This window comes from Trichosurus vulpecula, chromosome 4 (assembly GCF_011100635.1).
Source record: "Trichosurus vulpecula isolate mTriVul1 chromosome 4, mTriVul1.pri, whole genome shotgun sequence".
Taxonomy (NCBI): domain Eukaryota; kingdom Metazoa; phylum Chordata; class Mammalia; order Diprotodontia; family Phalangeridae; genus Trichosurus; species Trichosurus vulpecula.
In genome coordinates, this window is record NC_050576.1 from 215,102,061 (window position 1) to 215,126,815 (window position 24,755).

Here is a 24,755-nt window from a genome sequence, read left to right on the forward strand (position 1 = left end):
TTTCCCAATCAGTGGGATCAGCTAATGGGGCTCAGGAAAACACACACACAAATTCACTGCTATTAGGGCTATGAACTGGTTGAACCATTTTGGGAAAGCAATATGGAATTATCCACTAGAAATTACAAAGACATTCATGCATTGTGACCCGGAAAAGGGGCTTATAGCCAAAAGAAATTTGTGACAGGAAAACAACATCTTTCTGTACAAAAATATTCATAGAAAACTGAAAATAAACTGAAAACGACAATTGAAGAATGGCTGAATATGTTACGCTGGATAGATGGAATGGAATGTGATGCTCTAAGCAGTGCTAAATATGAAGAATCCCAAATAATGCATGAAGACATGCGAAGTCATGCAGTGGAGAAAGCAGGACTAAAAGAATACACTGATTACAACTATGTAATTGAAGATGACCATTGCAAAAAAATTCATGTTAAATACAAAAGACAGTATTGACACAACCTTGTTAAAATTAATAGTTTCTTTTAACAACTGGTAAATAACATTGAATATCGTTACACGTGCAATCACTTGCAATCACTTTTTTTTTTTGCATGGTTTTGTTCAGTAGTTTATATTTGTTTTTAATCTCCCATTTTTGTTCATATATTTGAATGCTCATGTTGGTGGAAATTGAGATATGACTGATCAACCAAAAAAAAAAATCTAAAAATGCCAACCAAGAAACAAATGAGAAACTGGACTAGATAATCTTCAAGGTCCCTTCCAGGAGGTACTGAGGTATTATGGGAAGAGGGGTCTTGGTTCAAGAGATCCAATTCAAGTCCTAATCCTCAATTGCTATACTGTGTTGTATTTGGAACGGTCACTTCAACTTGGCCTGTTTCCTCATCTGGAAAATGGTGATCTATCTACTCTCAACACCATCCCATGATGCCATGGGCAAAATGCTTCATTGTCGTTCAACACCATATGAATACAAGCTACTTCTGGTTCTAAAATTCCACAATGTTATTTTCAACAATTCCTCTGAGACTAGCCCTAGCCTTTGTTTTGTTTTGGGGGGTGGGGTGGTGACAGTCCTGTATTCATCCAAAGCTACTTTCTAGGGGAGAGGGGGGCAAAAACCAGGACCAGAAAAAGCTAGTTCAGCAGTGACCTGTGCCATTACAAAGACAGGGTAATGAAAATTTAAATGCAGATACAAACTTTTTCTGTTAGTTCTACCACCCAAATCATTACCCATGTCAAGTAAATCAAACTGGGTACTCAGCTCAGTGGAATGACCCTCCCACTCCTTCTTGTACCGTACCAAGGAAGGGTAAAGGAAATCTCTGGAAATCTTAGCAAAGACAAATCTCTGCACCCCTTCTGCTAACTACCTTTCTTGGCCTCATCAAGCAGAACTCCTTAGCTCTGAACTCCTTTAAACACCAGCTGGGGGCTCAGGACTAAGAACATGTGGCACTGAGCCCTTAATATAGAAGCATCTATACACCGCAAAGAAACCATCTAACACGGGAAGTGGGGAACAAACTCAGAGAAGAACTAGAATAAAGAGCCTGGCTCCATTTTCCTCGAGTGCAGGGAGTGGTGGTGATAGGTGGGCAACGGAGCTCACGGTAATTGAGGCTGTTTATCTTATTAAATCCAATTTTCTAAATGACTGCTACAAGGATTCCCCAATGCCATAGAAACTCTACCCTACTGCGTACGAGCAGGTACCTCACATCCAGATGACAGTGACAATATCCCATTTGGTCATGGCTCTAGTTTGGCACATGGCAGCCCTCAGTAAAGACCTGTTCCTATGAGATATGTTTCTGGTCCAGGCCACGCTCTCCTCTGTAGTTCCAGAATCAGTTTCCAGTTGCTTCCCCCTCATATGCTGTAAGCTCAAAGGGCAAGCGATGTCTTCTTTGAATACTCTCTAAATCTCAAGACCTGGTTGGTGCTGGTTTGCCAAGAGATGAACTCACTAAAAACTGACTTAGAAAGGGAAAGCTTTTCCCACTGGTTTATGGAAGCTATTCTGAATCATCGATAAGCTGCCTGACTGATCTGCAACCGCTCCCATACATAGGTAAGTAGCAGTAACAGCAGCAGCTCACATCTCAATAGTGTATAACACACATTAGCTAATATAATCCTCGCCATAGCCCTGTCAAGTAGATGCTGTCCTTAGACTTGTTTTTATAGTGTTACTTTATGATTTATGACGATACTGCTGATATATTTATGACGAGGAAATCGAGGCTCAAACAAGTTGAGTGACTTGACCAGGGTCAAAAGAGCCTAGTGTGAGTGGTCTTCCCAACTCTTTAGTCCAGGGCTCTAACCACTAGGCAATTCTGCCTGTCTCTAAATTTTCACAGTACATATGAGGACACAGTATCCTTCCTAAGGGCCACAGGGTGGGTAGTTGACAACAAGCAGAAAGGAACACTAATGTCAGCTAGAAAAATAATGAGCCCAGGGTGGGGGTATAAAGACACCTCCAAATGGGTGCCATAATGGTTTGGCTGGAAATCAGCCAACTTGACTGGTCCAACTTCTTTCTACACAAGTAATATCAAATATGAGGGAGGTAGGGAATTGAGGGCTGAGAAAAAATAAAAAGTCAAAATATACATCTGCTTCCTTCCACCCCCAGGCCTCCTGAGCCTTTGTCCAACACAAGTCACTCAGTAGCTGTGGTGAAATGTGGTACCATAAAGTAAGGAGATGGGGGGCTTGGGAGAGGAGAAGAGAAAGCAGAAGGCAGAGAGGAGAAATCCCTGAAGACAGCAGCAGCTATTTGGTGCCTGAGTTTTGGCTAAAATTTGATCTTTAAAGCAATCACTGAGCAGTTGGCAATGGAGGCCACTAGAGATCTGACTTGGGAGGAAGGGACAGTAAGCTGTGGTGGCGTAAGGGAATGTTACAGACTGGGTGATGTTTTAGCCCCTTTGATCTGGGTGGCAAAGGGACAGAGACTAGGAAGACATGATGGACTTTACGGTAGAAATGATGAGAGGGGGAGAAAGTGTCACCGGGAGGATGAGAGAGGGAGGAAAAGAAACTATCATCTTTTTCTCACCAAGACCCATGGAGAACCATACCTGTTGGATATCAATTTTCCTCTTTCACAGTCAAAAGAGGAAAAAATAAGGCTCACAGTGCTCAATTCTCCAATTAATACACCCCAAAATGAGAATAATCTAAGAAGGAAACTAAACATATGTTCACCCGGGGTACCAAGCCAAATCTGGATGCTCCATATTCTGTTATGATTGACAGACTGAAGATATACCTTACCTTACCCCTCAGTCTCTCTTTGACTACCGAAATAGTATGGAAGGTTACCATCCATTCAGTGTTAATTACAGTAGTTAATTTTCCTCTACAAAAACTTTTGCACTTTATAACTTCCCGGGGTAAGGAAGGCTTTAGAAAGACGTCTCCACCCGATCTTTAGGCTGGAGGGCTACCACCACCAGAATGTACTTCACATTCCCAAGGAAAGGAAGCGGGGATTGGAGGAGGGGAGAGTTCCTGTAAACATTTATTTTCCCCACTCGTATAAAAGCAAAGGGAAGTCCAGGGTAGGATAGGGAGGGAGGAATAAGCAGTGGGGGGAAGGAGTCACATTTCAAGGTTTTTTTCAGATTGGCTACGAAACATATTGGAACCTCCCCTTCTATGAGGCAGAGGGTAAAGCACAGAAAGCATTCTGAGGGCCCAGACGAGAGGCCAAGGGGACAGTTAAGGCAAATTAGGCTACATAGATGGAGTGAAAGGGACTGGTAGGATTAAGAGGCTTCTGTCAGGACAGGATGAAAAACCATTTTGATCCCTAAGTTTGGGGGAGAGGGGGAGAAGGTGAGGATTTGACACCTTTGGGACAACCACGCTCATGAGCCAAAGTGGACACAGGTGACACAAAAGGGGAAAACAAGAAAGGAATGTGGAAAGTACTGGCCCCTGAGAGGGTGCTGAAGCACTCCCTCCCTGGGTCTCTTTGGAAGAATTCTGGGTTGACTGGGAGCCTTGCAGCATCTGTATGGCTCCCACCAAAACAAGCCCAGCTCAAGCATCCACTCCAAAGTATAATCGGAGCTGTTCCAAAAAGATGAAGGTGAGGACGGTGTGGGGGACTAGACGGATTCCAGCAGGTAAAAAGCCCTGAAACGAGATAAGACAAGATGAAATTAGAGGGTGGGGTGTGCTGGGAGGGAAAAGAAGGAGCAGGAGAGAGGGAAGGATGCTGAACTCTGCAGAAAATTCCAGAGTCAGGGCCCAAACATCCAAATACAGTGCCCACAATCAGAGCTACAACCCACCCTCCCCAAATCTTCCTGCCCCATAGCTCATTGGTACCTTGTAGAAGGCCAGTGGTCCAAGTTTTGCTGTCTCCAAAGCACAGTGAATGACACCCTGAAACAGAAAAATAAATCCATGCCTCTGGAGGAACAATGGCTCCATCATACCTTCTATTATAAAGTATGTCCCCAGATCTCCAAGCTGACCACCCCAAGAACACCAGAATTAGGTTTACTTGACTGTGTGGTTTTGGGCCAGATACTTTCAGACTCAATTATCTCCTCTGTCATTTAGATTAAATGATCTTTTAGGTCCCTTTCAGTTCTGATGTTCAGTGAGGATGGCTCAGGACACACCAGGAACTTAGTTTTCTGTAGCAGATCAACTGGGTTTCTGAGAAGGTGAGTGAGGGAATAGTTGGGAACTATCCTGAAAGTTGTAGGCCTCAAGGACAGAGAAAAGATGGGTAGCAGGACAGCCCATATACCGGAATAGAAATAACACATGTTGACATAGTTACCCGATATTCCCCCTTGGAGTTCATCAGACGAGTCTTAAGTACATCCAGGGGTTGGCACAGAAAGGTGGCACACCCGCCCTATGGAGAAGCAAGGTTATGGGCTGCAAGAGAGTCTCTCTTTCATAGGTCTTCTTGAGGTTCTCAGGGGTTTTGCCTGGTAGACAGCTCTAATAGACAGTCTGGTATCAGAAAAAATATTACCTGACTGCCCTGGGATTAACCAACTGAAGAGTCACTAAAGCTTCTCGCCCTTCTGCTGTTTTAGGCCACAGAAGAAATTAACCAGACCACCCCCATCAAAGCTGCCTCCCATCCGCCCTCCTCCTCCCTCCTCTTCCCATCTGCAAGCTCTTCTATTGGCCCCCTCACAGCGCCTCAGCCACTCCCAAGTGTTTTTAAAAACCAAGGCATGTTTTTATTGGATAACAGGATGCCCCACTTCTGTGGGTCATTCCACAGCAGAATCGCATCCATGAACTTCAGGGGGCCCTAGTGCAAACTGGAACGATAACTTAAAGGACATGGGGAGCTTACGGCAATGAAACTGGACAGGAAGTGGGCAAAGATGTTGTCTGAGATCATTTCTGTGCTGAGGACCAGCTGCTTGACTTGGTCATAGCAAGATAGCTGCAAGGAGTGAGGGAGAAGGACTGTTAGTGGCTCCAAACACGCCCAGAGGAAGCATTCCCTCAGGGACAGCATTAAAAGGGTATGCAGCTGCCTTCAGAGAAGCCTTGTGGGAAGTAGGAAGTGTTCTGGTGAGGCTTCTCTCTAGCCCATAACCCATTCTTCCTGCATGAGACAGTCTGTGTTAAATTAATGCAAAGCAGCGCTGATTAAGCATCTGTGAAAGGCACTATGGTGGGTACAAAAATAAAGAGGGACAGTCCTTGCCTTTGAGGAGCTTATAATCTAGGAGAGGGATGGGAGAGGTAGGAATATGACAAGGTCATAAATATCTTGTGAATGGGAGCATAGCACTAGCCTCAGAGTTGAGAAAACATGGGTTCAGTTTTGTCTTTGACATATATTGGCTGTGTGGCCATAAGTAATTCACTTAACCTCTCGGTACACCCAGGCAAACAATCTTAAGGACTGACAAGTTGCAATCTTTATAAGGGAAGGGAGTTTACAAACAGATGAAGTCATAGATCTAGCTAAATTAGGGGGAATAAAAAGGGGAGGGGGAAGAAAAGATACATGTTATGAAAGCCCAGGGTCTCTCTTCGTCAGCTTGAGTATCAGAATCCCAGCCCTCTCATTTACTTGACTGTGTGGTCTTGGACCAGACACTTCTCTTTTTCTCTAGGCTTTGGTTTCTTCCTCTATTCAAGTACCTGAATTGATTCTTACAGTTTGACAAGGATTTCAGAAAGCCAAGGCTGGGACTGGGGTGAAGGGAGGAAAGAAGGCATTCCAGGTGGGAGTGGGAGGACTGCAAGAACAAAAGCAGAGGTCGAGGTCAGGGAACAGCAGGGGTGGAACAGAGAATGTGGGGAAGGAAAACAAGCAGCAGCTTGGGGCTGCCAGCCACTTGTCACAGCTGAATTTTGCATTCTGTTTTCCTAGCCAAAGAAGAGCAAGAAAGCGAGTACCCCTCGCTCGCTCTGCTTTGTGCTATTGGCCAGTTGCTCCGTGTAGGAGGTGTGCAGCTCAGAGGCCACCTACCTGCCCCACTGTGACAAGAGCCCCTCGGGATGCTGCCATCGTAGCTCCAGAAAACAGTTTTGTTATGCCTTCTGCAAATGGGGGAAAAGACCAGGTTAGTGGTTTCCCTTTAGCTCTCTTTCCTGGTGGCAAGAGAACAATTTCAATTCTCACCTTAGCCCCTGTTCCCTGGCAGTCCATCATCCTACCTGCCTGACCTCTGACTCTGCCACCCCCTACAAGAACTGAATCCATTCATTCAGCATACATACTGGGAGTTTCCTTTAAGCCCACTACTACTGGAACCCACCTGGTGTACATTTCACCATTAACAATTCGATTCCACTAAAACACTGACTATGTGCCTACCATGTGCACAGTAGGTATTTTGCTAGGTAAACTGGATACAAACAAAAATGAAGGTGTCTTTCTAGGACCTTAAAATCTTATAATTAAAAGGCAGCTAGGTGGCCCGATAGACAGAATGCTAGACCTGGAGTTAGGAGACCCAAGTTCACATCCAGCCTCAGATGCTTACTAGCCGTGTGACCCTGGGCAAAAGTCACCTAACTTGTCTCTGCCCCAGCTTCTTTGTCTATAAAACGGTAATGATATTGGCCCCTACCTCAAACGTGGTGAGGACTGAATGAGACAACATTTGTAATATGCTTTGCAAATGTTAAAGCACTATATGAATGCAGCTATTGTTATTATTAATCTAATAGAGATAGGGAATAATACAACATGGATACAAATAAACATGATTTAAAGTACAGTATGACAGGAAAAAAAAGAAGTGATCCAGGCAAAGTGGTTTAAAAATCATGAAGGAGACTGCCTTCAACTAGAGAAAAGAAAGGGAGAGAGGGAGGGAGAGAGGAAGAGGAGGGAGGGAGGAAGGAGGGGGGAAGGAAGGAGAGGGGAAAGAAAGAGGGGGGAAGGAAGGAGTGGGGAAAGAAGGAAGGGAAGAAGGAAGAGAGGGAGGAAGGAAGAAGGGAAAGAGGAGAGGGGGAGAGGAAGAGAGGGAGAAGGCTGTATGAATTTGTGGGTATAAGGGAGTACAGGACGATACCAGGGAACTGCACAGGAAACTGGGGAACCCTATGAAATAAGTGGCTCTGGAGTCAAAGGATCTGACACTTACAACCTGGGGGACCTTGGGCAAATCATTTAACACCGCTGAGTCTCAGGTTCCTTTTCTAAAAAATAAAGGGGTTGGAGATGACGGCCTCTTTAGATCCTTGATCCTATGAACCTGTGAGAAAGGTATGTATGTTGGAGCCAAATTGTGGAGGGCCTTGAATGCCAGGCTAGGGTTTAACCTATGGAAACCATTCTAAAGGAACAGATTTGACAACTTCCCTCAACTCAGGCCCAGGGACATAGGATGTTCAGTGCTGAAAAGGCCCTAGAGGAGGGCTGCCAACCACTGACCCAGAACCATGCCACCATTCTGGAATGGATCTTACCTTCACGGGCTACACGTATGATGCCATCTAAAGCATGGGAATAGCTATGGGACATAAGACAAGCCCAAGTTAAGCTCCCACTTAAAGGGAATTCCCAAACATGCCTCCCTCCCCACCCTCAATGACATTCCTTCTGGACATCTGCTCATCTCCTTGCCCAAATCTTGGACAATCCTTGGCTCCTGTCCTTGGGTCTCCAGACCTCCCCACAGCAGCTTGGGTAAGAGTCTTCACGGCTCTTTTGTTCAACCCTCACTCCCCTTCCTTCTGTCCCAATTTATCTTCCAGCCCAACACCTCGAGTCAGCGTTGAAAGGGGTTTCAGAGGTCTTTAGTCCGAGCCATACTTGCTACCAAGCTCCTCTATAACATACAAGTCATGACCTAACCTCCAGCGATAGGGAGAGGGCCTCAACGTCTATCAAGGCATTTCATTCCACTGTGGGATAGCTCTGAATGTTACAAAGTTGGGTGCTGCTGCTGTTTTTAACATACAAAGATGAAATATATTTCTCTGTAACTTTTTCAATTGCAGGTTCCAAACCTCTTGGACCAAGCTAAACAAGTGTCCTCCATTTTCCCTACAACAATTCTTGAACTATATGAACACATTAATAGCCCTAGGTCTTCTCTTCAGGCTAAACAGTCCTTAGTTCCTTCAAATGGAATTCCTGTGATGGTCCTTGACTGTTGGATGCAAGCAGCTACAGATGCTTCTAGATCCAAGAATGGCAATCTCCCAAGTTCCTTCTGATTTTACACAATGAGAGGCCATGAAACACAAACCCTCCTCAGGTACCCAGTCCCTCCTCGGCTACTCACTTCCGCCTTTGGTGCACAGGTAACTTCATGTCGTTCTGCATCCTGAAATCCAAAACCACACACAGCAATCAAGAAAAGCAAGACCAGAGAGGGTGGGCGGCAGAGAGGGCCGAGACGTGAGTCTGCCTGCTTCCAATAGTGAGGCCCTGATTTCTATCCCAAGTGTCTGGAAGTTAAGAATTTTCAGACAAAATTGCTTTAAGACTGCTAGCTGACCTAAGATTCATTAGGCAATCCCTCTATTATGGAATCAAATTATCTCTGCATGCGAAACTTCGGTTAAAATAGGGCAATGAAAGAAAAGTGAGTTTGGAGATGGGTTACTCAGAAAATTTTTGACTCTGTATTATCACTGTCTATAGTAAGTTATAGCTATATGAGAGAAGAATGAGGGTTTTTTTTTTGGGGGGGGTGGGCATTTGACAGTAGTAAGGTACTCAAAAGAGGACTACCGGAGATTAAAACTCACAAAGGGACCAAAAGAACATAAAGTTGAGCTAATGTCAGAAAAATAGTTTGATTTAATACAAAAAAATTCTGTATGTTAAACAAAACAAAACAAAAAAAAAAGATTGCTTTCCAGCTTGACTTTCTTGCTATCTGGGCTACTTAGTTCTTATTCAGAGAAGAGGAAATAAAACAGCCATTTGACCATTTTTTAGATTAAACCAGACAAACAGGCACCGATCTAGTGACATCTTTTGTTTGTTTCTTTCCTTAACTCTGACCTTGCCTTGTGTCCCACAGACCTACAATAAGAAAACTGGGATAACAGTGGTCTTAAGGGAAAAGGCGGACTAAAGCTGACCCATCATAACTAAGAGGCTACACACTTACCTGACATTCACCATATCTGCAGGAGTCCCCACAAAACCACCAGCAAAACCTGAAAAAGGAAAAGAGAGCATGAAACCCTCACTGAACTGCATTTCAGACCCTTCTGCTGAATCTGAGCTCCCCTCCCTCTGCCCCCACAAATATCTTTTGATAATTCTCTTACCTCCAAAAGATCCCAACAACACCTTCTTATAGAAAGGGATGGGCCCCTGGTTCCCTGCAGTCAGGCGGTCTCGGAATGACTCATAGATGGCAAATCGGGTAAGGGAATAGGTCATCTGCAGATGACAACATCATCATTTGAAAGGAAAGCTCTTGATGAGACATCTTCACACATGTCATACCATGACACAGAGAGGGACAGGCTGTACCTGGACACACAGCCAGCAGCCCTCAAAGCAATGGGGAAGCCCTCTAGGGCTGGCCTTCCCCTGTCTCTGGGGATTCCCCGTTACTGCAGTTGCCACACATTCTGTCTCCTTCCTCCCTTCCCACTCAGGCTCAGGCCCAGCCCTCCATTCAGGACGAAGTAGGTGCTTCTTTGTCTCTCTGCAGTCCAGGTCACCCTCTGTGACTCTCTTCTTCCCCAATCTCTCTACAATCTTCTCTCGGCTGTTCTGGTGAGGACTTCTGTTTGGTAGAGCCCAGCTCCTGCTAGGGTCAGGTGAACTGAGTGCCCTCCTCATTCCTGCCCCCATGACATCCTTTCTCTTGTTAGGGGGGGGCCTCTAATTAAGTTAGTTTGGTTTTTTTTAATTCAATTTTATTTTCAGTTCTGAATTCTTGTCCTCTCCCCTACCCCCTCCTTCATCCTTTGAGAAGGAAAATACAAAATTCATTTCAAATATGTATAATCTTGCAAAATAAATTCCCACATTGGCCGAGAGAGCGAGAGAGAGAGCGAGAGAGAGAGAGAGAGAGAGAGAGAGAGAGAGAGAGAGAGAGAGAGAGAGAGCGAGAGAGAGAGAGAGAGAGAGAGAGAGAGAGAGAGAGAGAGAGAATATGCTTTAATCTGTACTCTGAGTCCATCAGCTCTCTCACTGGAGATAGATAACACGTTTTATCTCAAGTCCTTTCCAAAGGTGTTTGGTTATTGCATTGATAAGAGTTCTCTAGACTTTCGAAGTTGTTTGTTTTTATGACATTGTTATAATATAATCCAGTTGGATTGAGGGGGAAAAAATCAACTAGACTTCTTATCTCATTTTAATCCCCATTTGCTTTTCAAGGTTCAAATCCCAATACATAACTCCAAGGCTCTGGCTGGTGTAGTAAGGAAGACAAAAAACTTACAATTGTAAAATTTTAAAGTATTTATTTCAACATAACAAATACGGAAATATGTTTTATGTGACTGCACATGTTCTGCTTACTGTTTTCAGAGGGGGAGAGAGAGAAAATTTGGAGCTCAAAAAATTTTTTAAATGGATGTTAAAAATTGCCTTTACATGTAATTGGAAAAAATAAAATACTATTTAAAAAAAAAGTATGTGCTTCTTTCTGCTCACCAGGTCTTAAATTCTAGCTCCAGACCTTCATGACAAAGAGTGGGACAAAGAAAGCAGGGTCCAGTTGGAAGGAAATTTCAAAAATTTTTTTAGCAAGGAAAGGTCAGAAAAGTCGTTCTGTATGGTAGGAGCTCTTCGTAAAGTTTGTATTTTTAAAGTTTAATTTTTTTTTTAATGTTTAGCTAAGTTTCTTTAGTTTATTTAATGAATAAAAACGATTGAATATTCAATAAATATTGGCCTTAAAAAAAACCCTTGCATGCACACACTCATGAAATGGATAGTAAACATCTACGCTGTTCAAGAACAAAGAAAGACTCCGTGATACCAAACTTTATAGGGACTAGAAAGTGGCCAGTTTAGGAAAGTTTACAGAAAAAGAGAAAGTAGCCTAATTAATGACATTCAAACTCAACTATTCTCCAGCTCCTCTTCTGATTTTGTTGATGCATACACACACACCCATTTTTACCAGTTGTACATAACTGACATGGATGTACAAATCTGTGTTCTGCCCCCTTCACCTGATCCTACCTCACGTACTCATTTCTATGAATCAACCTAACCCACATGCTTGACATTCTGAATAACAATCTTAGATATTAAAATTGCATGTAGCAAAGGGGCAAGCACACCTTCATAGGGTAAATACAAAAGAGTGGCTCAGCCCTACAAGAATCGGAGTAGAAAGGCATCTGAACCTTTTAAAAATTCTAAGGAACAATTAAAATGGCTTTTAAAAAGCTGAGTTCAAATGAGTCCAACCATCATAGAAAGTAATTTGGAATTATGCTAAGAAAGTGACTAAAATGCTGAGGACTGATGGCCCAGAGATCCTGCTGCTAGCCGTATGCCTCCAATGAAATCACTAATTTTTTAAAAGGGTACCATATAGACTAAAATTTTTGTACCAGCACTTTTTGTAGTGGGAAAGGCCTAGAAACAAAGTAGATGCCAATTTATTAGGCAGGACTTCTTAAACTTTTTCCACTCACCCCCCCTTTAGTGCTTCTTAAACTGTGGGTCACCACTCCATACGGGGTTGCAACCCACACTTTAAGAAGCACCTGATTAGGGGATGGTTAAACAAATTGTGAGATATGAATGTAATAGAAAACAATAATAACCATTGGAAATTAAATTATGCATAAGAAATTAAATTCTTACATACTGAGAGAAATGATGAACATGATCACTACAGAGGAATGTGGGTAGATATATATGAATTGAGGCAACATGAAGCAAGCAGGATCAGGAAATCAACATATGTTAAAAGAACGACAAGGAAAAAATTAAAATTGAATGCAATGTAATGATAATGATCAGGCCTGGTACCAAAAAGATATAAGAATATACTTCCTTCCCTTTTCTTGGAAGGCGGGATGTGTGTGGGGAGGGATTTGCTATGGGTGTGGAACACTGAATAATTAATGTTGAGATTTCGCTGATGTCAGCCTTGCTGAACCTGTTTTTTTTTCTAGACCTTTTAAAAATGTGTGTCAAGGGATAGTTCTCTGGAAGATGAAGCAGTAAGGATATAGGGGGAAATATAAAAACAAAAATATCTAAGTTTTTTTTAAAAGCTACATTCAGGCCACGAAGGCAGGGCAATGTCCATACCTGGAATAGCTAATGCATTAATAGTTGACAGAACCTATTAAAATTTGCTTCCATCTTCTCCATTAAAGAGAATGGCCTTTAGCTTAAATAGTAAAACCAACTAAAGCCTTAAGAAGGAATGAAGAGTCAGCACACAGTGACTACTTAATAAATGCTGACCAGCACTGGTAAAAGGAGTGTCCTTGACTGACAGGAACTGATGCAAAGTGAAACGAGCAGAACCAGGAGAATGTTGTACTCAGTAACAACACTGTATGATGATCCACTGTGAAAGACTTAGCTCTTCTCAGCATTACAATGAGCCAAGACAATCCCGAAGGACTTATTGACGAAAAATGCTATCGAACTCCAGAGAGAGAGCTGATATGGTCTGAATGCAGATGGAAGCATACTTTTTTTACATTCTTGGTTTTTTTGGTCTGCATTTTCTTTTGCAACATGGCTAATACGGAAATGTTTTACATGACTGCACATTGTCTTCTCAGGGAGCAGGGAGGGGAGGGAGAGAGAGGGAGAACTTGGAACTCAAAATTTTAAAGAATGAATGTTAAACGTTTTTGCTTACCTGTAATTGAGGGGGGAAAATTAATTTTTTTTAAAAGGAGTTTCCTTATCCAGGAATTTCCTATGCCAATAAATTACAGGTCCAATCTCTATGCCTAACGTTACTGATAAAACAGAAATAACAACTGACTGAACTTAAAGATGAGTCATTAATGCATGGATGACGCCTTAGACATATCCCAGGAACCTGCCCTTGAATTCAGGCTGTTCAACATTTTGCTCAATGACTTGGAGGAATGAGGCGAATTTGTGCTTATTCTATCTATAGCTGCAGATGCCACAAAGTTGGAAGGGACATGTCATATGTTAGCTGACAGAATCAGGATCCCAAAAGATCTCAATAGACCAAATCTAATAAGATGAAATTTGGCAGGAATGAATACAAACTCACATTTGTAGCCCGATACCCCCATTTTTCCCTGAGATGCACAATTTCATTAATTTCATCAATAAGGAACTCCCAGTATGGAACATGAGTCCTCTGCAGTTTGGTCTTAGTGAGATGTCTAAGCAGGGATGGGGAACCTGCGGCCTCGAGGCCACAGTCAAAGGGCCACACTTGAGGACCTAGAGGGCTACATGTGGCCTCAAGACCAAAGGTTCCTGACTCCTGGTAGGGGCTTACTTAAATTAAGTGACTTCCTTGCTCCTGGTCACACAGTTAATGTGTTAGTGGCAAGACCTCACCCATCTTTCTGAGTTGAAAGTCGGTCTTCCATCCACTAGAATGCTCTTAATTTTACAAGAGGAAACTCCCTTTCCCAAAGACATTAAGAAACTTTTCAAACTTTTTTTGGGGGGGGGGAGGGGGGAGGAGAAAGGAGGACCAAATCCCAGATTTCTTTGGTATACAGACACTCCCTTTATCAATGCACATCAGCACTGGCCTGGCATCTTTTATTTTTAGGCTTGTCGGAGCCTCTGAAAGGTTAAGTGAACTGGCTAGGAGTCACAGGCAATACTTACCAGAGGTGGGACAACCCTGAAGGCCTGCATTCAAGCACAGCTCTCTATCCCCTCTCCCAGCACCATCTCTCACCCAGCTAGGATGCTGACTCTAAATATAGCACTTTTTCCATTATGTCACATTCTCACGAGAGTGTGTATGAGAGTGTGTGTGTGTGTGTGTGTGTGTGTGTGTGTGAGAGAGAGAGAGAGAGAGAAATCAGCAGCACTAGGACCAGGTAAAAGAAACATAGTTAGACAACAAACCTGTGTGAAAAAGACCTTAGGATTCTGTTAAACATGCTCAAAGTGTCAACAGTGTAGTTCATCAAAAAAGTTAAGGAACTGTGCCCAAAAATGGGCAGGTCAGAGTCCTCATGTCCCCTTCCCTGAATGGATCCTAATTAGGACACTCGATTCAATTCTGTTTGCTACATTTTAGGAAGGATTTTGACAAGCCAGAGTACGTCCACAGGAGGGCAGGCAGGATGGTGAGGGGACTGGGCAAAAAATGGAAATATTTAAGATGAAGCAGAGAAGAGCTGGGGGGTCCTGATCATTACCTTCTGAAAGTATCTGAAGGCTGATACCATGAACTCCAAAGATCTGACTTAATTGGCCCCAGAGAAGAGAAGTATGAGCCCCGGGTGAAAATTTCAGAGGCAGTTTGGCCTCCTTAACCTTAGTGCCTCTGAGACTATCTCCAATTTGCCTTGTATGGGTCTTGTTTGTTCCTATTTGTTTGCATGCTGTCTCACCCATGGCTGTTTGCACACTCGCTGGCTTGAGAGAAGACACTGTTTTTGCTGGCTTTGCTGGCCTTTTCTTGCATGCCTAGAGCACATCAAAATAAGATCTTAAAAAATGTCTGCTGACACAACCTCACATACCAGGAAAAATTTCCTAACAATGAGAACCATCACAAACTGCAGGAAACAGCAGCATTCCCAGTCACTGCAGCTGTCCAAACGGAGGCAGGTAGAGGGGGTATAGAGGTGACTCTTTGTCAGGCACGCAGGGGTTGGAATGGATGATTTCCAAAGTCCATTTCAGCTCTGCAACTCTAGGAATTATCCAGGTCCAAAACAGGGAACAGCCTTTCACAGGGAGAGGTTGGGCTGACTCCTGGTTAAGGACTCTGTGGAAGAGATTCCCAGAATCTAGACGATCAGAAATCCCTATCGGCTTGAGGCTGCGATGATTTCCTAAGGCTGGCCTCCACCCAAAGTGAGGAGGGTAGTTGCTATGCCTTCAGAGCAAGAAAACCCCACAGCCAAAAAGTCACCTCCTACCACACTGGAGGCCAAGCAGAGCAGGGGATAAAGCACTGGACTTGGACTCAGGAAGACCCGAGTTCAAATCTGGCCTCAGACACTTACTAGCCGTGTGACCTTGGGCAAGTCCCCAAACCACTCTCACTGTCAGCCTTTCCCAATCTGTAAAATGGGGATAAGGAGAATCCCTCATAGGATGGTTGAGAGATCCAATGAGATAACATACATGGTAGAAGCTCCTATGAAAAGTGTTCTGGTATTATCATTCCTGTCACTACCATTCACACCACCCACCTGCCGGCAGATGGAGGCGCTGATGCCATTGTACAGGGCCAGGAAGCCATCGGTCCGCACCACCTTTAACGCCATCCCAGTCATCTTCATCTCTATCTTCTGCTGGGTCTGTAGATGGACCTGCGCAAGTCAGATCAGCAAGCATTTATTAAGCGCCTACTAGATACTAGGCAATTTAAGTTGCAAAGGCAACCCTTAACCTCCTCCTTTCCCCCTGCAAAAAAAATAAAAAGAATTCTTGTTTTCAAGGAGTTCACAGTCTAATGGGGGAGACAACATGCAAATGATTATGTACAAACAAGACAGATGGAGGGTAAATTAAAGGTGATCTCAGAGGGAAGACAAAGCAACTTCGGGCATCCCCAACATTGCGGGGGAACTGGGAAAGGCTTCTAGCAGAAGGTGGGGTTTTAGCTGAGATCTGAAGGACGCCAGAAGGCAGAGATGAGGAATGAGGGCAGGCCAGTGAAAATGCATACTGGGAAGATGGAGGGTCACACACAAGGAACAGCACGAAGGCCAGTCAGTGTCACAGGATCTCACATACCGGGGGAGGGAAGGTGTAAAGGTAGTCTAGGAGTCCCTTCAGGGAACTGCATTCAGCCAGCTCCAGGTGCTCTCCCACGAACCACCCACATCACTTCCTTCCACAGCCAGTCCTGAGCTTTCTAGCACTAGAGTACATGGAATTCCCCCCCTCCACCCCAAGGATCCCTTTAATCTCTTTGAGCCGCCCTCATTGCCTCCAGACAGCCTCTGTTCTGTTCATCCCCAAAGACCCAGCCAGTGATTTCTAGGCAGATGAGAGGTAGGAGCCAGCTCTGGGGATCCATCCAAGGTCCACGCAACCAGGTAGGTAACCACAAGGGAGCACAAAAAAGTAGGCACTCCGTAAGACAGTGTGAGCAGACTTGTTCTGGGGCTCAAGGGAAGAAGCTGTCAGGTAAGGGCACGGCAAGGATGCTCCTGTCCATGTTACCTGCACACACGTACACATAACAGCAGTGCCCCCAACAAGGTCACCCACCAATCCCTGAAGAGGGCAAGGGATGAGGAGGCATTCAGATCTATGCCAACTTAGTATCTGGCAAACAGCACTTAATAAATGCTTGCTGACTCCAAGAACATAGCCAATCCCTTTTAATCTCTTGAGTCTTGCTGTATACCTATTCGGAGGACTGGTTCTAGAACAGACATGGTTGAGCAAAGGCATGCCACAAAAAGTAATACTGATACCAACTCAACACCAATGTTTCCCTCTTTGGAGGGAGAGTTTGCTGCCAAGAAGTGATACTGCATACAGCACATAGTAGGAGCTTAATAGATGTTTATGGAATGAATAAATCTACTTGCTTGGTGCTAAAATACCTTTCCAAGAGTCCAGTGGAAGTGAGGAGGCCCAGACCTAACTACTACCTGTGGATCTCTGAGATATAACAGGACTGCTGTTGGAAATTATGTGACACTAGAAAACTGCTGGAAATTATGTGCTGCCAGAAACAACTGACCCTGGATGTCTCTGACAAGGGATGAAAATTAACAACATATCCTTCAGTTATAGAGAGTGACAAGTAGTTCAAGGTCAAAGTCAGTTAACATGTATTGTATATAAAATGTATACTCATCCAGGTACCATAAAGAGGTGGAAAAAGGCATGACAAAATCCATCTAGGAGACCAAAAGGTCAATGATCTCGAGGGCACTGATGGAAAAAAATGGAAAGGAAGGGGATGTAACAGTAACAGAACGCAAACTGTGCTACAAAGCAGGAACAACCCAAACAATTCTGTACCGGATAAGAAACAGAGAGGTCAATCAGCGGGACAGAGCAGGCACACAATATACAGAAGCAAATGAGTACAAAGACCTAGTATTTGGTAAACCCGAGGCCTTCCTGTGACTTAGGCAGGTCATCAAAGATTCCCCATTCAATCAAAGACTCGCAATTGAAACAAAGGCAAGATTCAAAGGCACTTGATCTCCTTAGTGCTGAGAAGCACTCCGAAAGAAAAAACAGCAAAAAGTCCCACCCTGCTTGCCATGACATCATTCAACAAAAACCGTTGGGAAAACTGGAAAGCAGTCTGGCAGAAAGGAGGGTTGGACCACTACCCGGTGCCATACATCCAAACGGGTCATTCTTCAGTTGAGTCCCACACTTTGTGACCCCATTTAGTATTTTACTGGCGAAGATAACTGGAGTGGTTTGCCATTGCCTTCTCTAGCTCATATTATAGATGAGAAAACTGAGCCAAACAGAGCTAAGTGACTTTCCCAGGGTCACACCACTAGTAAGTGTCTGAGGCCACATTTGAATTCAGGAAGACGAGTCTGACTCCAGGCCTGGCATTCTATCCACTGTGCCACCTAGCAGTGCTGCATTTTAAGACACAAAGAGGGACATCATAAACAAATTAGAGGACCAAGGAAGAAATTACCTGTCAGATGTATGAAGAGAAGATTCCATCAACAAGCAAAAGACAGAGAGTCACAGAAGGTAAAACAGACAATTTTGATTACATAAAATTAAAAACCTATTGCAGAAGCAAAACCAATGCACCTAAAATTTAGAAGAGAAGATGGCAAATGGAGAAAAAGTTGCAAGTTTCTCTGATTAAGGTCTCATTTCTACACGTCTATATAGCAGCTCCCTATATATAGGGTATCTTCAAATTTGTAGGATAAGAGTTATTCCCCAATTGATAAATAGCCAAAGTTTATGAACACGTATTTTTCAGAGGAAGAAATCACAGAGCTATTAATGGCCATATGAAGAAAATATTCCAAATCATTAAGTAATGTAAATTAAAACAATTCTGAGGTTGCTCCTTATCTATGATATTGGAAAAAACTAACAAAAAGGGAAAATGACTAATGTGGGAGGGATGGTGAACAAACAGGTACATTAATTAAAATACTGTTGGTGGAGCTGTGAACTGTTATAATCATTCTAGAAAGCAATTTAGAATTATGCATAAAAAACTATTAAACCATGCATACTAGGTTTATAATCCCAAAGACATCAAAAGAAGAGTACAAGGATGTATGTGCAAAAATTCGCACAAAAATATGTATAGCACCTTTTTGAGGTGCAGAGAATTGGAAACTGAGGGGGTATCCATCAATTGAGGAATGGCTGAACAAGTTATGGCATGTGAATGTAACAGAACATCACGTGCTTTATGATGAAGGGGGTGGTTTTAGGGAAGCTTGGGAAGACTTGTATGAACTGATACAGAGTAAAGTGAGCAGAAGCAGAGAATAATTCATACAATAACAATAATATAAAGACAAAACAACTTTGAAGGATTAATGGAATAACCAAGCATGACTCCAGAGGACTCATGATGAAACATGCTGCCCATTTCCTGACGGGGGTGATGGACTCGAGAGTGCTGACTGAGACGTATTTTCTTTGGACGTGGTCAATGCAGGAATTTGTTTTGTTTGACTATATTTGTTTGTAACAGGGCTTTTGTTTTTCTTTCTTTCTCAATAAAGGGGGAGAGGAGAGACAGAGAAGGTAATTTTTATTGACTGAAAAAATTAAATTTAATTAAAAAAAATCTCTATTCAGCTTAATAGTAAGGTTGGGGAGGGGAAGGCCACAGGAAAAGGCAGAAAAGACATTACAAAATCCTTAAGGTACGATGATCCATTTGAAAAAGCCCAGATATCCAGAGGAACATTTGGAACCTTGCTTGCAGGGGCTTGGATACTTGTTGAGACAAGATAGAAATTAATTTTGAGAAAATAGAAAAGAAATAAATAGAACCTGAGGTACACAGGTCTTTACCCAAACCATTTCTCTGAGGAAGATGGGAGGATCACTAGGAAGGCTACCACTCTATGCCAGGCCAACCAAAAGCATAAGGCCACCTTTGGCCAAGCTTCCACCAAGTACAACCACAACACCCTCCCCCGGCCAGGAAACTCGGGTCACAAAACAAGGCCTCATACTTCTCCTATTTTATCCTTTCTTCCTGCAAAGGGCTGAGGGGTTTTAAAAAAAATTATTTTTTTTCATTCTAAACTTAAACAACAAATAAAACAAGCATTATGTACAGAGTACACCAAAGAAGGAGGATTGCTTAAGAAACTGCAGAGGTCCATTTCTCACAGCTCGCTTTTCTTCTAAAGTCTCAGAATAAATTTAGCCTCAACGGGCTGTGGGTTTTGCTGAAGTTTTCATTTCCCATACTGGTAGTCTTTTTTTTTTCTTAACCAACTGGACAAATAAACCCTTTTTAGCTCAGAATGAGTTGTAGAAGTGAAAACACCCAAACAGAGGTACACAAAGGGCTTTTAGTCACCTTAGACCAGAGCTGTCCAACCTTAGGTTTTTATTGAAACAATAGACAATATATTTTGATTTGCCATTTTGGTGAGGGCTCTGCGGTAGCGTTTACTAAAGCATTTACGTAAATTTCTATGCTTGTAGGCAAGCCGCATTTTGGACAGCCCTGCCTTAGACCATTCCCCTCCTCTGTCATTTTGAGGGGCTGCTGCCATTCCAGCTTCCATGCTAGTCCTTCAGAGACCATGTCAGGAAGGAGCTAAGTCACTCAGTTCCAACCCCTTCCCTTCCCCATATCGCTTTTCCACTCTGGCCATTCCGATAATGATAGTAATAATATCTAGCAATTATATAGCACTTCGAGATTTGCAAAGTACTTTACATACTATCTCATTTTATCCTGCCAACAATCCTAGGAGTAGGGGCTATTATTCTCCCCCACCCCCCCATTTTACAGATGAGAAAACTGAGGCTGACAAAGGTTAAGTGATTTGCTTAAGTCACACAAAGTAAGTGTCTGGGGTTGCATTTGAATTCAGATCTTTCTTCCTGAGGAGGCGGCTACGTGGCAGAGTGGATACAGTGACGGGCCTGGAGTCAGAACACCTGAGTTTAAATCCAGTCTCAGATACTTACTAGCTACGTGATTCTGGGCAAGTCACTTAACCTGTCAGCCTCAGTTTTATCATCTGTAAACTGGGGATAATGATAGCATAGCCCCTACCTCCCAGGGTTGTTGTAAGGATCAAATGAGATATTTGCAGAGTACTTTGCAAACTTTATCATTATTATCCACGAAGACACCAGCTACCTACCACTGCTTACCTGTATCCCTAACATTTAGCATAATGCTTAATAGTTTTTCACATATTCACAGGCAACACTGCCCCTAATAGGAATAGCTCTGGCATGGCCTGGTGGATAAGAATCCAAGCTTAGGAGTGACTGACTCAACATACTCTAATAACCACCTTAAAAATAGTCAGGGACACACAGATACACACACACACACACACACACACACACAACCAAAGAAGTTTCGGAAGGGGACACAAGCAAACAGGATAATTGTGTTCCTATCTTGTTAAAACTTAATGCACACTTTTCTTTTCTCCAAGTCCTTTATTATTTCCCTTTTTAACAGTCCGAGGCAAAGCAACATTAAAAAGTTGGACTTTTATAAAACTGAAAGTTCTCTATAGGGCTTGCAAACCAACATTTTTGAAATTTCTGTAACATTTTATATCTGAGCAACACCCTTCATCCACAGGTTGAAATTAAAAATGTAACAAAAGCAGGCATGATGATGGTAAAAATATTATACTCCATTTGGGTAACTGCTGCAATCAGATAACTTTGCTACCTTCAGGAAAATGCACGTTTCCAAAATGCTCCCAATGCTTTATGCCAAGTATGAAATTATGAAACAAGTCCACACAAAGCAACTTGTCTTTATTCTAGGGAATGGGAAGGAGCACATACGATTCATTTGCACTGTCAAGATATTTGGAGACACCCTATTTCCCAGAGCTAAGGCCCAGCAAGCAGGCTGTGCCCTGAGCTTGGCATAACAAGAATCCTTTGCGCTCTAGATGATTTCACCCTCTGGTAAAGTGTATTACTTTGACCAGCACTAGGTGTTAGTGAACAACTAGGGAACATCTGAGGGATTTATGTTTCATATTAATCAAAAACTGTTTAATTGGAGCTCCCCCTATTTCCCAGGGACCTGAGAGCCATCCATTGCACCTTCTGACATGCTTGCAATATTTGTTTCTTATAACAGCTAAGTGAACGGAACCAGGTACTGCACTCCTGTTCCTGCCATGCTAACTCTGGTTCTGTACCCCGCTGTGAGGCAATCAGTTTGGGGACTGTTCCCACAGAACCCAGGAATGCCTGTGCTGTCCATGCAGGAGCCTGCCCTGGGAACAGCTAAAAATGATTATGTCATGGTCCAGCCCGCTCGTGTATATAAAGCACTGCCTTGCCCCAGCATGTTAAACCCTCCTCCTCAGGAAGACTTGTGCTTGCAAGCATTTCCTCACCCTGAAATTAAAGTTCTGTTTGTGTCCTGACTTTTCTGTCTCTGGCCAGCTCTGTTCAGCTGTGACCACCCACAGATTAGAGGCAGTTCCCGTCTAGTTGATAGCACATACCAGAGTTTGACATTATCAAGATGGATTGGAGTTTTATAAAATATAAAATCCTTCAGGCAGAGAGTATAGACCAGTTCTTATGGATACACATCTAAAAAAATTCAGAATGCTATTCTCTAGCTTCAAGGTCTGATATTTTTCACCAAAACTTTCTGATGCCATATGTACCTTAATAGCATTAAATCTGTACCTCCCCACCAAAATACAACTATAATTTGCTAAAAAAAAAATTATCATTTTTCATTTTTTAAATGAACAATAAACATTTCAGTTCACTAAAAATTTTTCTCACAACAGGGGCCCAATTTAACACACATCTTTTAGAATCAGAAATGGCAAGTACAAATGACTACCTTTATTGGGCCTTGATGTCACAAGAGCATGGATAATCATTACTTTCCTCTATCCAACTTTATCCCATTCTTGTCTTCTTCCTTTCACTTATGGGTGTCTGGGTGGATTATAACATGGGGTTGTTGTTTTTAGTTTAGATCTCTGATTCCACATAGGGAATTCCTCGGTATAGAAACTCCACCACTACAGATCGACAATTACTTTAAAACTTAGAATTTCTCCATGATTTTTCTTCTTTCCCTTGACTGTTGAAGTGGTCTGCTCCCCTCTACAGTTCTGTGATGCTTCACTTCTTCCCAAGAAGCTTGCACTTTGCTACTGCCTCGTCTTAGTCCTCAGTAGCAACCCTCTTCCCCTAAGTATCCGTAGCTTTTTACAATAACATTTCTTTAACGCACTCGGATCATCCAGCCAAAGGAGCTCCACAAACGCTTTATCCCCTTAGCAGAACGGCCTTCTCTCCCATTTTGACTCCCCAAATCATCACTTTAAGGTTCTCGTTTCTTTGTGGTTCAGTAGTGTTAGCAGAGTCCCACTCTTCGTGACCCCATTTGGGGTCTTCTTGGCAAAGATACCAGAGTGGTTTGCCATTTCCTTCTCCAGCTCATTTTCCATATGAGGAAACTGAGGCAAACAGGGTTAGGTGACTTGCCCAGGGTCACAAAGCTATTAAGTGTCTGAGGCCAGATTTGAACCCGGGAAAATGAGTCTTCCATCACTCTATGCACTATGGCGCCACCTAGTGGCCCACTTCACCTTAGAACTCATCTAATCCAACCCATACCTGAAAAGGAATTCCAAAAAGGTTGTACAGTCTCCAATTTAAAGATGTCCTGTGACGGGGAATTCACAATATCCTGAGACGACCCACTCTACTTATGGATAGCTAGTTGTTGGAAAGTTTTTCTTCACAACTGATTTTTAAACCGAAACTGATTTTAAACTAATTTAATTAATTAAACTAAATTTAAACTAAACAAATTTTAAACTAAAAAGAAAAACTCATCAGAGTAATAGGTCGAAGAAACCATTTTGGAATATGTAATAATACTTATGACTGGTAAGATTAATATGTATGGAAAATACAGCTTTGACAATGAGGAAAATAATCATAGAGGTGAAAAGGAACTCAGATTACTTAATACCAATCTCTCATTTTATAGGGGTTCTGTAATAATGGAGACTAAAGGAGGGTAAGTAATTTGTCCTACAGACGGCTAGGTGGTGCAGTGGATAGAGGCCCAAGCCTGGAGTCGGGAGGCCTGAGTTCAAATCTAACCTCAGGCACTTACTAGCTATGTGACCCTGGACAAGTCACTTGACCCTATTTGCCTCAGTTTCCTCATCTGAAAAATGAGCTGGAGAAGGAAATGGCAAACCACTCCAGTATCTTTGCCAAGAAAGCCCCAAAATGGGGTCACGAAGAGTCAGGCACGACTGAAATGGCTCAACTAAATTTGTCCTACATCAATCACAGATGTTAATGGCAGAACAGAACAAGCACACACACGTTTCTGAGGGTTACTAATTCAGTGCTCCTTACAATAACTCTGAATTGCAACTGCAAGATAAATAATCCAGGACTCACAAGCTTGTTCTAAATAAAATAATTTTAAAGGAGTTTTTTTTGGCTGTTGATAGCTGTTGCCCTGTACACCAAAAATATTTCCTAAATGTATCCGTGATTATTTTTATGAACAGGATCTACTTCACATCTGGGACTTCACAGCTTGTTAGCTTTAGTAAATCTTTTTAAAAAGTCAACAGTTTTCTAATACACTGCAAAATTTACTAGGATAAGCCAAATCCACCCTTTAGCTCTCTAACCACAACGCAGAATTCCTTTTATTACCTTAACTCTGTTTTTCAAAAATGAGCACTAAGAATTTTAACATGTAGAAGTATGTCATATGTATCTTATAACTACATGTTTTATAAGTGATATTTGCATAACTCATAGTGTATTTATAAAATGAGATTTAAAAAAATTAAAATACACTTCTTATTAAGATAAATAAAATCCAAGCAACTTATCTGCTGTCTGTCCTTCCTTTTCAGACAGGACAATGATGAGCTCAAGGAGGTGATGCCAAGACATGCAAGTGAATTGGACATGAGTGAGAGAGGGCTGTGCAAAGTCACCAGCCTCACTTTCTCCTCCAGAGCCATCTGGGTAC

At 42.7% G+C, this 24,755-nt stretch overlaps 1 protein-coding gene across 1 annotated transcript in view; it reads right to left on the reverse strand.

The window, feature by feature from the left end:
• Nucleotides 1–387: 387 nt before the first annotated feature.
• The window catches only part of LOC118847409 (mitochondrial dicarboxylate carrier-like), a 32,808-nt gene continuing 8,440 nt past the window's right edge, over nucleotides 388–24,755 (reverse strand). The window contains exons 2-11 of the mRNA XM_036755868.1: nucleotides 15,769–15,888; nucleotides 9,727–9,841; nucleotides 9,564–9,612; nucleotides 8,727–8,768; nucleotides 7,906–7,949; nucleotides 6,458–6,528; nucleotides 5,324–5,416; nucleotides 4,790–4,867; nucleotides 4,327–4,383; nucleotides 388–4,131 (exon numbers count right to left, since the gene is read on the reverse strand). Coding sequence (XP_036611763.1) covers nucleotides 4,036–4,131; nucleotides 4,327–4,383; nucleotides 4,790–4,867; nucleotides 5,324–5,416; nucleotides 6,458–6,528; nucleotides 7,906–7,949; nucleotides 8,727–8,768; nucleotides 9,564–9,612; nucleotides 9,727–9,841; nucleotides 15,769–15,888 — 765 coding nt within the window. The 3' untranslated portion in view covers nucleotides 388–4,035. The remainder of the gene's footprint in view (nucleotides 4,132–4,326; nucleotides 4,384–4,789; nucleotides 4,868–5,323; nucleotides 5,417–6,457; nucleotides 6,529–7,905; nucleotides 7,950–8,726; nucleotides 8,769–9,563; nucleotides 9,613–9,726; nucleotides 9,842–15,768; nucleotides 15,889–24,755) is intronic.